At 56.9% G+C, this 16,463-nt stretch overlaps 1 protein-coding gene across 6 annotated transcripts; it reads left to right on the forward strand.

The window, feature by feature from the left end:
* The first annotated feature begins 5,471 nt into the window (after nt 1–5,471).
* On the forward strand, nt 5,472–14,105 carry PAOX (polyamine oxidase). Of its 6 annotated transcripts, none has more exons than XM_082641753.1 (7): nt 5,472–5,758; nt 6,242–6,728; nt 7,667–7,866; nt 9,455–9,812; nt 10,430–10,542; nt 11,296–11,453; nt 13,715–14,105. In XM_082641753.1, exons 1-7 carry the CDS (start codon nt 5,575–5,577, stop codon nt 13,916–13,918), a joined length of 1,704 nt encoding a protein of 567 aa, XP_082497879.1. In that variant the 5' UTR covers nt 5,472–5,574; the 3' UTR covers nt 13,919–14,105. The 6 variants fall into 6 exon arrangements, 5 of the variants coding, with proteins under 5 accessions (XP_082497879.1, XP_082497875.1, XP_082497876.1 ...); XR_014295813.1 differs by having other exon boundaries at nt 5,484–5,758; nt 10,430–10,523; nt 13,715–13,852; XM_082641749.1 differs by having other exon boundaries at nt 5,484–5,758; nt 9,455–9,707; nt 10,427–10,542.
* The last annotated feature ends 2,358 nt before the right edge of the window (nt 14,106–16,463 follow it).

A 16,463-nucleotide genomic window follows, 5' to 3' on the forward strand; every position in this document is an offset into this window, starting at 1 on the left:
ATTTCTGTGACTTTGCCTTTCCTCCGATCACCCAGGCCTTCCATCCAGGTGAGGTCAGGTGTGAGTGGGATCAGGGCATTTTTACACCTTGGCCTACGAGGGCCACCACGAGGGCACTCAGCCACGTGGTCCCTGCCTTCGTGGTGTAGAGTCCTGCCAATCACCAAGAGGCTCCAGGGGGCTGAGCCAGAATTAAGTTTAAGCCCCCAGACCCCGTTTTGGCCATTCCCACTCAGGGATGGTCAGAGCAGAATCTTGAACTTTCTAAATAGGCCTACGTAATCCCTTATCATCCTGACCTTTACTAGGGAAAGGTTGGCTGGCAGAGAGGAGGGAGGAGGTGAGTAGGGCAGAGTGGAAATCTTTGAGGCCTTCCCACCTCCTGGCAATACCATGGCGCAGTGGGTTAAGAATCCGCCTGCCAATGCAGGGGACATGGGTTCGAGCCCTGGTCTGGGAAGATCCCACATGCCGTGGAGCAACTAAGCCCGTGCACCACAACTACTGAGCCTGCGTGCCACAACTACTGAAGCCCACGCACCTAGGGCCCGTGCTCCTCAACGAGATAAGCCACCGCAATGAGAAACCTGCACACCGCAACGAAGAGTAGCCCCTGCTCGCCCTTGACTAGGGCCCTTGCTACATGGCCAGTGGCAACTGTGAAGGGATAGGAAAGCCAAACACAGGACACAGGGTAGTTTCAAAGGTGACAGAGTCAGCTGATGGGACGAGGACAGTGGGGCTACAGCCTGAGAATGTGGCGGCAGCCATTGGGCCCCGCTGGCAGCCCAGAGAGAGGCCCCAGTGTGCCCGGAGTGGCCCAGGCCCAGCAAGGAGGCCTCCTGCACTGCGGGATGAGCACACAGATGTGCTTCTCACAGCCCCACGAGGCTGCACCAGTAGCTTGATTTCAGGGGTTACACCAGGGACCTCACTGTGGGCGTACCTGAGAGGGATCCAGAGACCAGTGGTGTGTTTGTCTGTGGAGCTGGGACCAAAGTCTGCAGGCTGAAGAGCCCCCGGGGTAGACTAGACCACTGGGACGTTGACAGCAGCCCAGTGACCCCGCTGGGCTTCAGCTTAGCTGACCCTTGGGGGAACCTCACAGGAGGGAGCTACACTGAGCTGGGGACTTTGCTTCAGGCGGCAGAATGGGGGGTAAAGTTTCCCCCTGCAAACAGGGACACCAGGGTCAGGGTGGCTGCACGCAGATGGGCTGTTTCATTAGAGTTGCCAGGTCGCCTGGCGTTTCCTCATTAGTCGCGGGATGTCAGGCTGAGTGACAAGGCCAGTGTCTGGCTCAGCGTATGGCTGGTCCTAGGCCCAGCGCTTTAGCCAGGAGTGGGCGCTGCTGACCCCGCGCCGCCTCTGGGTTCAGAGGTCACCGCCATCGCCGAAGGCGCGACTCTCGGGCTCCCTGCCGGGCTTCGTGCCTCTCCTGCCCTGCGGGGACCGGACGAGGTGAGCCCCCGCCCGGGACAGGCACGCATGGCGTCCTCTCCCGCTGCGAGCGGGGCGCTTCATCCTGGCTCTTTCCCTGCGCGGAGGACCGAGACCAGCGTGAAGCGCGCGGGGCGGGGTGCGGGGGTGGTCACCAGCCATCTCTCGCGGGCTGCGGTGGGGGAGGAGCTTGGGGAGGCGGGACTCAGAGACGGGGGAAGGGCAGGGGGTGCTCCGCGGGTTGGGGAGTGCGGGGGTGGGGAGTGGAGAGTGAAGAGCCCAGGGCCACGGGCCCAGCAAGGAGCAAACATGCAGCAAACATGCAGCAAGCAGCACGCAAGCCACCCTCGGCCGCTGCCGGCCCCCGGGGAGCGGGCCATTGCGAGCAGTCATGCCGCGGGCGCCTTGACCTGCTTGGCGGCCTGTAAGACCAGCCACCGAAACTGCTCAGGATCAGGAGCCGGTCAGCCTGCAGTCTGGGCACAGTGGGAGAGTTTTCAGAGACTGCTTCGGGTCCACGGCAACACCTCTCCCCAAGCCTTTCTTTTAAAGGGCAGGCATCCCTTGCATGCATATTTCATTGGAGAAACGATAACATATTTATGCGACTATTTTCTGTCTCCACTCACTGAGCTCCATGAAGGCTGGGATTCTGTCCCTGTTACTCAGGGGTGAGTCTTCACAGCTTGATTATTTGCACAGGTCCTGTCTTATTGCTTAAGAAGCAATTAGATTCCTAAATCCCTTTTCACATTCCAGGAAGTGGCACTGGGTGACTGGCAGCATCCTGGGAGGCTATTCTCTGCAAACAGGGACCCAGGAAGGGGACAGCAGGCACAGCTGGAGGTGGGTCTACTGCATCCAGTAAGCTGACCCTCCCCACTCCTGTCCACTCTTTGGCTCCCAAAATATTGGCAACCAGGTCTATATGCTCCAGGCAGGAGACTGGAAGACTCTTCCTAGGGAGCATGACCAACCCAAGAGGAAAGACCTAGGGATAAGGATGGAGGTTCCTCAAATAACAGCCTCCCCAGAACCAAGCTCAAACTTGACGAGCCCCACTCACAAACAGCCATCTGGTCTACCATTCCTCGTCACCAGCAGACAGACAAACATAACCTGACATCTCAGAGAGCTTCTTCCTGGAAGACAGAGCCAAAATAAACAGGAAGAAGAACCCAGAGCACAGCGACTGAGCAGGAGCATAGCACTTCACGTCTCCAGATCAGCGAGGACAATCTCCCTAGAAGATGAAGCAAGAAGAGACCCTCCCCTTTCTAAAAAGAAACATTTGTACAAGAAGAAAGGGCTCCTGGAAATGAACACTACGACAGCAGAAACGAAAGCCTCAATGGAAGAAATCACACAGAAAGTGTCACCGGGTTGACGTGCATTATAACAAAAGGAGGTCAACGGAAGACCCAGGCTAGCAATCTTGGTTCCGTGATAGTAAGCAAAGAATAGCAAACTACTGCTTTAAGCTTAAGCATAAAGCAAAGTCTATTTGCTTTATGAGAGAGAGAGAAAGAGAGAGGGAGAGAGAAAGCGGGCTGTTTCTGAGAGCAGGCTGTTTCAGCGAAGTGAAGCAAGACCAAAGCAAAGTTTATCAAAGCAAAGGTACACTCTCCGAGAGAGAGAGAGAGAGAGAGAGAGAGAGAGAGAGAGAGAGAGAGAGAGGGAGAGGGAGGGCGGGCTGTTTCTGTGAACTGAAAGCAGCATTCTCGTACAGGCGGAGGCTCCGTACACGCAGGCTCAGCGGCCATGGCTCACAGGCCCAGCCACTCCACGGCATGTGAGATCTTCCCGGACCGGGGCACGAACCCGCGTCCCCTGCATCGGCAGGCGGACTCTCAACCACTGTGCCACCAGGGGAGCCCCGGGGAGCGCCCCCCCCCCGGCTTAAGGGTGCTTTTAAGGAGCATTTTGCAGGGAGGCGGGGGCGAGTGACAGGGGATCATTACTTGATCGACAGTCCCGAGCTATGTAACAAGTTTACTGCTGCGCGTGCTCTCATCCTTCAATCACTAAGAAACGCCCACGGGGGCGGGGGGCAAAAGCATACATAGATTTTATTATAATGATGGTATAATGAGTTTGGGTTTACTATAGGTTATACACCTGTCTGGTCGGGGCATGCGCAGCCCAGGGAAGTTCCCTTGTGTTACTGTGCCCCTCTCTAACAGGATAAGCTGCCCACCATATGACCATAGTTTCAACTGTTCTGGGTGGGGTCAGGAGAGAGTCCCCAGATGGTTGGGTGTGACTTGATTGCTCCTTCTGGTCTTTCTCACCACTGTCACCTTCTTGCTGCTAATGTCAGGGAGGGTCCCCAGATGGTTGGGTGTGACTCGATTGCTTCTTCTTGTCTTTCTCGCCGCTGTCACGTCCTTGCTGCTAATGTCTGACTAACTACCTAACGAAAGGAGAGCAGAACGTAAAGATGGGAAACAGGAGAGAACACATGTGAGCATTCAAGGGCCAGGCTCAAAGCCTGACAGCCCAAATTAAGGACTTTAGGAAGAGGTAAGAGTAAACCCTCAAGAGTTTGCTTAGGGATGAGTCATCAGTACAAACAATTGATTAGTGAAATAATCAATGACATCATTTGCCAGGATTGAAGGACAGGAGTTTCCAGACTGAGGGCCCTTTGAGTGGCCAACACAGTAAGGAACAACCGAGGCACATGGAAGCACCACGTTGTGAAACTTCAGGAGAAGATCTTAAAAACTTCCAGGGAGGAAAATGTCCCCACTGCTTGTAAAGGATTAGAAATTAGAATGGCTGTGGATTTCTTCACAACACCCCTAGGAGGAAGGAGAAAGGGAGCAATGCCTTCAGAGTTTGAAGGAAGAGGATTCTGACCTAGAATTCTATGTCCAGGCAAACTACAAATCAAGTATGAGGGCAAAATGAAGACATTTTCAGCTTTGCAATATCTTAAAAAAAAATAATCTCCCGGACACCTCTTTTCAGCTTCACCAAAACAGGAAAGTGAATCCAAGAACAAGAATATATGGCTGAGGAGGGCAACACAGGGAGAGAGAAGGGCTCCTCCTGGAGAAGGAGGAACACCCCAAACAGAAAGACTACCTGCCCAGCCTGGAGCTAACTCCCCTCCCTGACTACCCTCACCCCACAGGGAACAGGTGGCCACGGAAAGTCCACGGAGGCACGGGTGCGCCGTGGTTTGGAGCAGCAGTACCCAAGTGTGGCTGAGGAGGAATGATGTGCCCTAACTGGGTTTACAGGGAAGCCTGAGGACCCTTTTAGCAGAAGGCAGGAGCTTTCTAATCCCTGCAAGGCAGTAGGGGAGACCTGACGGAACTAGAGGAGTTCTCCAGAAATGCCTGCAGGCTTGAATATGTCTTCCTTTCCTGGGGCCGGAGGGGGAGGGAGGGACGTAAGACTTGTTTCTCCATTTACCGTTTATCTTGAACTTTGTACTTTATGTGTGCTGCATCCTGTGTTTGTAGACTTGTGACTGTGTACACACACACACACACACACACACACACACACAAGTGTCGTCGCTTGGAGGCTTTCTCCCCGTCCCGCCCTGACATCTCAGCACCCACCGTCCACGCGCTCCACCGGGTCGGGAGGTGACGGCGCTCGCCTCCGCGTCTGAAGTTAGGAGGCGCCTCCTCCGCCTTCTGGTCGCCGTCCCCACGTCTCCTTAGGAAGGGGACACAACCCGACTGGCCAGCCGGCCGCCCCGATTCTCCCTCGGTGGGGACGCTTGTCCACACCGGCCGGCACCGGGGGATACTCACGGACCCTTCCGCACTCGCCCTCGCCCTCCCATCCTAGGGCGTGGGCCAGATCCATAGGGACAGCCCCAGGCCCAACCCAGAGGGGCGCGCGGAGCCAAGGGGGACCGACGCGGAGGACGGCCTTGCCCCACGCTCCCTGCTCCACCTCCGGTCCCGCCCCGAGTGCCCCGCCCCGCCCAGCATCCCCGCCCCGCGCCCCGAGCCCCCGTCCACCTCTGGCCCCGCCTTCTGCCCCGCCCCGAGCCCCGAGCGCCCTTCAAACTCCGGCCCCGCCCCGCGTCTCGGGTCAACTTCGTGTCTCTTTCCGGCTCTCCGAGCCTCCGAGCGGCGGGGACGCGCGGGAACTGCCCGGGACGGAGCGATGCAGTCGAGTGGCCGTCAGGCGGAGGCCCCGGGCCGCGGCCCGCGAGTGCTGGTGGTGGGCGGCGGCATCGCGGGGCTGGGCGCGGCGCAGAGGCTCTGCTGCCACCCGGCCTTCCCGCACCTGCGGGTTCTGGAGGCCACGGCCCGCGCCGGTGGCCGCATCCGCTCGGAGCACAGCTTCGGTAACAGCCCTCCCGGAACTCCTTCCCGGAACCCCTTCCCAGAGCCCAGTCCGTGCCGCCAGAGCTCTGCCGTCTCCTGGCTCGGCCTGCGTCCGGGGTTAAGCGACCCGGAACCCTTATCTGGCCCCTTGAGTGAATTCTCGCACTGCTTCAGTTAATTAACCGAAGTTCAGTGGTCCCCGAAACTCAGCTGCCCGCATGAGCAGGGCCGGCCCCTGCCGTGCGTGGGGAACCCGTGGCTCTGCACAGTTGCCCCCGGTTCTGGCCCCGCAGGTAGCTCCCCCTCCAGCCTCCAGGTCGCCCCTCGCGGGTGTTCCCCTTAAACTAGGTCTGATGGGCCCTGCCGGGAGAGTCTGTGGTCCTCAGGGACCCTGCGGGCCTCCGGCTGATTTTCAGAGCATATTTGGGAAGGGCAGGGCTCCGTGTACAGAAGAAGGGCTCAGGGGAAGGAGCCTCACAGTGGCCTCCCCTGCTCCCTCCCAGATGGTGTGGTGGAGGTGGGCGCTCACTGGATCCATGGGCCCTCGCAGGGCAACCCCGTCTTCCAGCTGGCTGCCAAGTACGGGCTGCTGGGGGAGAAGGCATTGTCGGAGGAGAACCAGCTGATCGAGACCGGGGGTCACGTGGGCCTGCCCTCTGTGTCCTATGCCAGCTCCGGGGAAAGTGTGAGCCTTGAGCTGGTGGCGGAGATGGCCAGACTGTTCTACAGTCTCACAGACCAGGCCAGGGAGTTCCTGCACGCGGCTGAGACCCCCGCCCCCAGTGTCGGGGAGTACCTCAAGAAGGAGATCCGCCAGCACATGGCCAGCTGGACAGAGGACGAGGAGACCAAGAGGCTCAAGCTGGCCATCCTGAACAACTTGTTCAACGTGGAGTGCTGTGTGAGCGGTACCCACAGCATGGACCTGGTGGCCCTCGCACCTTTCGGGGAGTACACTGTGCTGCCAGGGTTGGACTGCACCCTTCCTGGGTATGTGCGTGCCCCGCCCACCCAGACAGTCCTCCATGTACCCAGACCCCTCCGTGCCTCCCAGGGGTCCCCCATGCACCCCAAGTACCCCCATGCACCCCAGGGGTCCCTACCCGTACCTCAGGCCAAGCTTTGGCAGAAAGGGGATGGGTGGGAGAGACGGGGCTGTTTGTCTTCCCTGTTTTAGGGAGATTGGTCATTTACTTCCCTAGTTTTGCTCACTTATGAAAAAGAAAAGAATTGTTCTCAGAAACAAGTGATTAAAAGAAGGAAATGCGGGCTTCCCTGGTGGCGCAGTGGTTGAGAGTCCGCCTGCCGATGCAGGGGACACGGGTTCTTGCCCCGGTCCGGGAAGATCCCACATGCCGCGGAGCGGCTGGGCCTGTGAGCCATGGCCGCTGAGCCTGCGCATCCGGAGCCTGTGCTCCGCAACGGGAGAGGCCACAACAGTGAGAGGCCCGCATACCGCAAAAAAAAAAAGAAGGAAAATGCATCTTGTAATGCTTTGCTTCTCCCACGTTTAGGAGGCCTCCTGCTTGTAAGCACTGTGCAGGGGCTTCGACCTCAGAGATAGGCAGACAGGCCCTCCTCTGTGTCGGTGTGGCTGTTCCCCCATGGGGCACTCACAAGACTCTCCAGAACTGCCCTGCACAGGGAGGGCACTGTGACCAGGCAGATGCCCAGAACAAGAGCCCTGGGCTTGGTGAGGAGGGACCTGCTTTCCACAGATTACCTGGGGAGCTTTGCATCCCTTTGCTCATTTAATCCTGCCATGAGACCCCCCTCCCTCCCTGCTCTCCTCCCTGGCTGAGCCAGGCCTCCAGGCCAAGACCACAGCCCCTTGCAGCTCCTTGATCTGGTGTGAGCTTGGAGGGCTTGTTTCAGAGACTCACCTCCAGGGCCTGGTCCTAACCACGGGACACCTCTGTCTCTCCCAGGGGCTACCAAGGACTCACAGACCGCATCATGGCCTCCTTGCCCAAGGACGTGATGGTTTTTAACAAGCCAGTGAAGACCATTCACTGGAATGGGTCCTTCGAGGAAGCTTCTGCTCCTGGGGAGACGTTTCCGGTGCTGGTGGAATGTGAGGATGGAGGCTGCTTCCCAGCGCATCACGTGGTCGTCACCGTGCCGTTAGGTAAAGCCCCTCCAGTTCCCATCCCAGGGGCCCCTGGCCTCTGGCTTTCTTCAGCCTCATTGGCTCTGGGGCGTTTGTTGGCTGCTAAGCCCACATTTTCTTTCTGAGTTTGGGATAGAGTTATTTGGTTGTGCTTTGTAGCAGTCGAGTGCTTTGGAATAAAGTTTCACAGGAAGAGAAAACGCAGGACAGCAAGTGTCTTGCTCCTTTTGGAGGTAATTTATGGAAAGGTTGGGAGGTTCACCAAACTGCTTCCTTAGCGGTGCAGAGGACGTGAAAACCAGGTCTCGAGTTTAGGTCCCAGTGGTCATCGAGGAAGGAGTCGTGCGTATAATCCTATTTAATTCCAGATCTGATGCTTCAGACGCAAGTCTTGGAGTAGGAGTGGGCAATTGGGTAAAAGGTGGAGATGGTTGAAAGCAAGTCTGTGCCTACTTCTCTCATTTACTCCTGGGGCAGCCGGGGACACATCTGCCCCATGCCCATTTGACAAATGCGAACAGAGCTAAGTCACTTAATTGCCCAAGTTCACAAAACTAGCAGGTGCCAGAGTGGATGGAAAATGAAGGGCAAGAGTCTCCCCCCACCTCCCCCACCCCCACCCCCATCCCCACCCCGAGGGCGGTGGCCGCATGTCCTGCCTGTCCCCTCACAGAGCGTTGGGTATGGAGAAGCTTGCTCAGTGCCCGGCTCCTTTTTCCCACGATGGAATCACACCAGACATCTTAGCACGGTGTTCTGCTGCTCCTTCGTTTCCGAATCAGCACAGGCAGGTCTATCATGGTGTTTTTTCTTTTACATGGATGGCCTTGTTCATGCACAACTGTGGTGCATGGTCACTGAAGCTGCTGCAGTCAGTAGGTGCATCGCTACGGCTGTGTGGTCGCTGTTCACAGGGGGCCAGGCACCTGTCCTGTTGTTCTTTACAGCCACACTGTGTTTTCTCGTATGTAGGTGTCTTTACTTGATACTGATGCAAATTTAGATGGTTTTCACTTGTTCTGTTGCACACAGTGTTGTACACATGTGTGTTTAAAAACACTCGTGGGCACATATGTGTAGGATCAATTCCAGTCGCAGGAACTGCTGAGCTGAAGCTCTGGCACCGAGAGGGCGGCCATGGAGGGACGGTCCCCTCTGTGGATGCTCACGGCTGGTGCCTTGTTCCCTGGGGGGTTGTTCGTCCTCTTCTTGCAGACCTGTGAGGTTGGCTTGTGCTGCGAATGTTTCATCTCCTCGCGTTTGGCTTTGGGCTGAACCTGCTTACTTTTCAGGGGCTTCTGGGTAAAGCCGGTGTGTCTCGCTGCCCCTCCAGGCTAACCCTGGGCAGACTGAGAGGCAGAGGCTCAGGAGGGAGAACTGTCCCCACAGAGGAGTCTGGGGGCCCTGCGACCTGTTCCTGCCCGGCCAGGTGTTCATGGGGCCTGCTGTGTCCCTGCACTGAGGTGCTGGCCAGGATTCCCGATGGCCAGGCTGTGTGGGTCCCAGACGCCTCTTTCTCTGACTCCTGTGACGGGGTCAGGGTGCCTTCCCGTGGCTGTCAGTTCTGGTTTAAGCGATTGACGTGGTGTCTACTTATGAATTCCAGGTTTTCTTAAAGAACGTCTGGACACCTTCTTTGAGCCGCCACTGCCCACCGAGAAGGCGGAAGCGATCAGGAAAATAGGCTTTGGGACCAACAATAAAATCTTCCTGGAGTTTGAGGAGCCTTTCTGGCAGCCAGACTGCCAGCACATCCAGGTGGTGTGGAGGGACACGTCGCCCCTGGAGGACGCCGCCCCCAAGTTGCAGGATACCTGGTTCAAGAAGCTTATTGGCTTTTGGGTCCTGCCTTCCTTCGGGTATGTGCTCTTCCCAGGTTTCTCCGAGGAAGCCTGGTGTGAGCTCTGCGTGGGATCCAGTGCTACGTCGATTCTTTGTGAGGTGTTTCTGGAGAGTTTGAATGGGTAGGGATTCCAAGGGCACCTTAAGTGGTGAGACAGACACCCTGGGCCCACCCCTTGCAGGGACAGATGGAGACCCACTGTGTGCAGCTTGTCAGCATCTCTTGGGACCTGGAACGTGCAGTAAATGCTTGCAGTTGTTTTCTTTGTAAGAGACACACTTTGCTCATTTACGAGAAAGTGTCTGCCAGATACCCAGGCCCGAATGCCCCTGGCAGCTGAGCCAGGGTCTGCATGGTGTGCCCCGTCCCCTCCGGCCTGTCACACGGGGTATTAGAAAGACACGCACCCGAGGGTCAGGACTTGACACAGTTGGTGACTCGCTGCCTCACGGGACACTGCAGTGCTGGGGCGTTTCCCAGTGCGTGTGGGCGGCAGGGAAGCCACCGGCGCTGCTCATAGGTTCTGTTGAGTCCCCGACTGTGCAGGGGGTGGCCGTCCCCACCGACGCTCAGTGGTGGAGACAGAGGGAATCGTCTTGGTGCCCCAAGAGTTCTGACCTTGCAGACCCCGTGTCGAGGGGCCCTGGGAGTTCGCGGCCACACTGGCGGGGCCACTGGCCCTGGTGGGGGCCGGCCGGGCGTCGCGGGTCCAGTCCCAGCGCAGCTTCTCTCCAGCAGGGCCAGCCGGGTACTCTGCGGCTTCATTGCGGGGCTCGAGTCCGAGTTCATGGAGACGCTGTCGGACAAGGACGTGCTCCTGTCTCTGACACAGGTGCTCCGCAGGGTGACAGGTACTGACTGCAGGGGCCATGCCACCTCCTGCCCTGGTGGCTGGTCTCTGACGGGAACCAGACCTCTCACCAGAGAGGAACTGGGTTCAGCCCTGAGTGGCCGGGGACTGTCCTTCCCATGAGTGCATCACTAGAGTTCTTGTCTCTGAGGGACACTTCCCACTTCTCTTTTCTAAAATCTGCCACCAAGATGAATGCAGGTGTCCCTAATCAGAGCTTCACAGACAAGACGCTGAGGCTTGGGAAAGGCGGCGGTGCCTTTCGGGGGCTCTGCTTCCAGGGCCTCCTGAGGGGAGCCCCTTACTAACACCCTCTGGGCCTTGGTTTTATCCCGGGCAGTGTCTCTTATTTTTAGCTGCCAAGTCCTTACGGTGAGAGGCTCCTTGGTGGTGGTGTTGTTTTTTTTTTAATTAATTAATTAACTTACTTTTGGCTGTGTTGGGTCTTTGTCGCTGCGCGAGGGCTTTCTCTAGTTGCGGTGAGCAGGGGCTACTCTTTGTTGCAGTGCGTGGGCTTCTCATTGCGGTGGCTTCTCCTGTTGCAGAGCACGGGCTCTAGGCGCACGGGCTTCAGTAGTTGTGGCACACGGGCTCAGTAGTTGTGGTGCATGGGCTTAGTTGCTCGCGGCATGTGGGATCTTCCCGGGCCAGGGCTCGAACCCGTGTCCCCTTCAATGGCAGGCGGATTCTTAACCATTGCGCCACCAGGGAAGCCCCAGAGGCTCCTTGTTAATGCGAGTGTCTCTTGGTCTAGGGAACCCCCGGCTCCCCGCGCCCAGGAGTGTGCTGAGGTCCCGCTGGCACAGTGCCCCATACACCCAGGGCTCCTACAGCTACGTGGCCGTGGGCAGCTCCGGGGACGACCTGGACCTGCTGGCCCAGCCCCTCCCTGCGGACGGCAAGGGTGCCCAGGTAGGACACAGCTGCCTGGCGAGGGCACTGGGGTCCCGCTGAAGGCCCAGGGCCCGGGATAGGTCCCACGAAGGCCAGGGCTGCTGGGTGCAATCCAGTGGGGGGCTGGGACCCCGAGACTCAGAGTCCATTTTCTTTTTGAAACTAACAGTAATTTTAAAATGTGTTATTTTTATCAGAATTATACATACATGTGGCTTAAAGCGTCAGAGGATTCTATGGTGCTGGCTAACAAAATAAAATAAAACAAAATACAGCACTCTGGTGGGGGGCACGCCGTTGCCCCTTCCCAGACTGTTCTTCAGGCTGATTCTGATCTCTAAATAACAGGCTTATGCTACCACTGATTTAAAGCTTTTTTATAAAATCGAAGTATAGTTGATTTACAATGTTGTGTTAGTTTCAGGTGTACAGCAAAGTGAGTCAGATACATACACACACACACACACATATTTTTTCTCAGGTTCTTTTCCATTATAGTGCTACCACTTTTTACAAAACATCTAATTGTGTAAAACTTTAAATGTTACAAAGGTTGGCAGAACCTTTGGGTTCCTGTCTCCAGCTTCACAGCTGTCTGTTCCTGGTATCTCACTGCCCCGGCCTCACCCATACCTGTTACTAGGCATGTCCCACAGGTGATGTCATTTCATTTGCAGATATTTCAGTGTGCATCTCTAAAAGATCAAGGACACAGCACCGTTATCACACTTTAAAATTCACAATAATTGCTCCACATCATCCAACATTCTGTGTTCAGTTTTCTAAGTGCCTTTTTTTTTTTTTTGGCCGTGCCTCGAGGCACATGGGATCTTAGTTCCCCGACCAGGGATCGAACCCGCGCCCCCTGCACTGGAAGCGCAGGGTCTTAACCACTGGACTGCCAGGGAAGTCCCTCTAAGTGCTCTTTGATTTTTCAGTTTTAAGAATTACTGATTGAATTCTCACCATGGCACATAAAGTTTTAGCTTTCTTGCACTCATCTGCCCACCCAGCCCTCAGACCTCTCCCCACCCTCCTAGGTGTGATGCAGAAATTTTGCTAAGACTGCTACTCAGTGTTCACACATCCTGTTTGCCGTGGGCACTCTCCACACCTGCGCTGGCGAGGGTGCCTTGGTTTCTTTTCCAGCAGTGGAAACAACCACTTCTCTGGGCTGATGGATTCTGTAGGTGGCCACCGTGGGACGGTTGTTTCTGCCCCACGACATCTGGGGTCTCAGCTGGGAAGATGACGGGCTTGGGGTGACTCAGGGCTGGGGCTGGGGTCATCTGAGGCTGCTGCTCTCACATCTGCCCTGAGCATGGCTGGGACGCTGGCTGGAGCACCTGCCCCAGGCCTCTCTGTGTGGCTTGGGCTTCCTCACAGAGTGTTGGCTGTCACGCTGCCCTGTGGCCGCCTGGGCCTCCAGCGCAGGCCTTCTGGGGAGGGGCAGCTGCATTGCTCCAGCGACGGAGCTGGGAAGTCAGGAAGCACCACTCCTGCCACACCGGCTGGACAGAGTGGTCAGGAGCCCGCCCAGATTCAAGGGGCCGGACACAGACCGCACTTCCATGGGAGGAGTGTCCAAGGATTTACAGCCGTGTAAAAGCCCCACGTTGGGTGTAAATGCCAGTTGGAGAGCCATGTCCCTTAGGGTTTTTTTTGTTTTGTTTTGTTTTGTTTTGCGGTACGTGGGCCTCTCACTGTTGCGGCCTCTCCGGTTGCAGAGCACAGGCTCCGGACGCGCAGGCTCAGCGGCCATGGCTCACGGGCCCAGCCGCTCCGCGGCATGTGGGATCTTCCCGGACCGGGGCATGAACCCATGTCCCCTGCATCGGCAGGCGGACTCTCAACCACTGTGCCACCAGGGAAGCCCTCCCTTAGGGTTTTGAAGATGTTCTCCAGTGTTGCTGCTGGAAGCCGGAGGCCATCCTGATGCCTTTCTTCCCTGTGTCCCCTGGTTTTCAAATCTCTGCGGAAGCTTGAACGAGCAAGAAGCCCCACACTCACGGGCTCACCCCGAGCCCAGCGGTGCTGCCCTCTGGCACATATTCACTCATCTGGGATGCTCTTGAATTATCTCATCATGTTTTTTTTTTTTCCTTTTTCTTTTTCTGGATTTCTGGTTGGATGGTGGGCTTCTGAGTTGGCCCTTGAATTTTCTTATCTTTTTCCTGCTGACTTCCATCCTTTTGGTTTTTCACTCTGGGTTTGGGGAGGAGCGTGTGAGGCTTGTGGCCGACCCTTTGCACCCACCCTAAGCCCACCCTTCTTTGCAGCTCCAGGTCCTGTTTGCAGGGGAAGCCACACACCGGACGTTTTACTCCACCACGCACGGGGCTCTGCTGTCCGGCTGGAGGGAGGCTGACCGGCTCATCGCTCTGTGGGATTCGCAGGCGCAGCGGCCGGAGCCCGGCTCTGAGCTCAGCTCTGCTCCCCGGGTTCCTGGGTCCCGGGGAGGCTGGCCCCACCCTTTCCTTTGATGGACACGGTTCAGTCGGGCTTGGGATTTGGACTGTTAATGTCACTGGGGTCAGCTCCCTCCTTTCCCACGTCGCTGGAGTCCGGCCAGGGCTGAGCTTGAGCTGAGCGCGACGTCTTCCTGGAGAAGGGAGATGCGGGATGTTGCTGCTGGTGCGGTTGGAAGAACATAAAGTGTGTAAAAGCGTCCTTTGTCCAGAGTCGTCCTTGGAGCTGCAGCATGGGCTGCTCTGTCCGCGTTGTGCCCCAGGCTCCGGTCACTGCAGGGCCCTGTGCCCCCAGCACGTCGCCCGCCTACGCCGGCCACCCTGGACCCTGGGTGTGTTCACAGGTGTCTGAATTCTTGTTGCTGGTGGCAGCAGAGCCAGTGGACCTCCCCGTTGTTCAGGCCCTGGCTGCCCTATGGTCTGGGCGAGGGCCAGCGAGTGTGAGACAGGAGTGCGCGGGGGAGGGGGCGCCCTGTTCTGACCCGAGGGCCCAGGGCTTTCTGGAGGAGGTGAACAGTGAGGCCTGAAGGGTGCAGAGGAGTGGGTGCCCTGGGCGGCGCTGGGGTGAGCGTGTGAGGGTGCCCTGGGTGGTGCTGGGGTGAGCGTGTGAGGGTATCCTGGGTGGTGCTGGGGTGAGCGTGTGAGGGTATCCTGGGCAGTGATGGGATAAATGTGGAGAGCGTGTCGGGGGCCTGGGTGCTGTGCTCAGCTTCTCCCATCTTCCCTCGCTGCATCCTCAGAGCCCCAGGGAATGGGCTGCACGGCCCCCATCTCACAGCTGAGAAAAGGACAGAAGCCTCAGGTGAGGGTGGCAATGGCCAGTCTCACGGCTGCCACGGCAGAGCTTGGGCATCTTTCCAGGACCGTCCCGGGGAGGCGGTGCAGCTGGAGGCTAGCCTGTGCAGGGAGGTGCAGGAGCTGCAGAGGCTGGGACTCCATGTGGCAGGCACAGGGCCCACTGGCCTGGCACCCACCGGCCTGGCGCCCACCTCGAGGTCAGTGACTGCTGACTCTCCTCAGACCTTGGGCTGCAGGGTGTGTCCTGCTTCGGGTTGGGGCCCTGGCTCCCTGGAGGAGCATATGCATGCCTGGAGAACTGCCTCTGGGCTTCTCTTCAGCCCCAAGTGGCCAGGCTCTGGGCTGTGGTGCCAGACACGCCCTCCGCCCTCCAGCCTGGCACCTTCTTATCGACTTCTCATCTTGGGTCAAATCGCCCTCCCAGGGACCTTCCCTCTGCCCCCAGAGCTCTGTCTGTGTGTCCACTGCTTTGTGTCTCTGGAGTTGTCTCACTTGGGGCACCTGCCTGTCAGACAGCTGTGAGAGAAATCTGGGCTTCAGGAGGGTTTTTATTTTTGTTCTTTGGTCCTAGGGCCATGGAAGAACACAGCGTGCATCAGGCACAGAGTTCTGTGTTGTTGACGTCTCAGGTTTCATGAGTCTGGGTGCAGGAGTCAGGCTGTCTGGGCTGGCTCAGGAGGGGTGCTGGGAGGCCTGGCAGGAGGCCCAGGTGGTCTCAGTCAGCCACCTGGAGGGCTTCTCTCAGCCCCAGGAACCATCAGCCCTGAGTGTTAGGAGGTTTAAGGCCATCAAGATGACAGTACTGATATCTTTGTGCTGAGAATCTGAGCATCTTTGGAGTTTTAGGAGCTTGTTTAAAAAATTCCATTAGGGCTTCCCTGGTGGCGCAGTGATTAAGAATCTGCCTGCCAATGCCGGGGACGCGGGTTCGAGCCCTGGTCCGGGAAGATCCCACATGCCACAGAGCAACTAAGTCTGTGTGCCACAACTATTGAGCCTGTGCTCTAGAGCCTGCGAGCCACAACTACTGAGCCCATGTGCCACAACTACTGAAGCCCACATGCCTAGAGCCTGTGCTCCACAACAAGAGAAGCCACCGCAATGAGAGGCCCGTGCACCGCAATGAAGCGTAGCCCCCACTCGCCGCAACTAGAGAAAGCCCACGTGCAGCAACGAAGACCCAACGCAGACAAAAAAAAAAAAATTCCATTATTGTCATACTCTTGTAACTCTAAGTGCAGTGAGTAGTTGCTCAGGCTTGAGATATAAAGTTAAAATCTGGTGGCCTAGTGGTTAGGACTCTGGGCTTCCACTGCCATGACCCAGGTTCAACCCCTGGTTGCACAACTCAGATCCTGCAAGCCATGTGGTGTGGCCAAAAAAAAACCAAACGTTAAAATCTGACTACATTTATACAGAGTATTGGGACAGTGAAGGGAATTTTGAGGCTGTTTGTACTAATCGGTTTAATTTAGCAGAACTGCAGTTAGTTTTTGCAAAGGGTTTGTTTGTTACATTAAAATCCAGAGTACTTAGAAAAGGATGCTACACTTGTAAGTTAAATTTTAAATATCTGAAAAATTTTGACCAAGTTTGTAAGAAGGGACCAAACTGACAGCGGACTGCTAAATGTTGTTACTTATGCTCAGGATACGCTTAGGAAGAACCAGGATTTTTTAATTTAATGAATTACTAAACTCTGGACCCCGATAACCCCCGGGACTGCGTGGGTCCGCCCCTGGCTCGGAGCCACGCCCCTGGC

The sequence above is a fragment of the Mesoplodon mirus genome (assembly GCF_964341445.2).
Source record: "Mesoplodon mirus genome assembly, chromosome: 2".
In the NCBI taxonomy this organism is placed as follows: Eukaryota; Metazoa; Chordata; class Mammalia; order Artiodactyla; family Ziphiidae; genus Mesoplodon; species Mesoplodon mirus.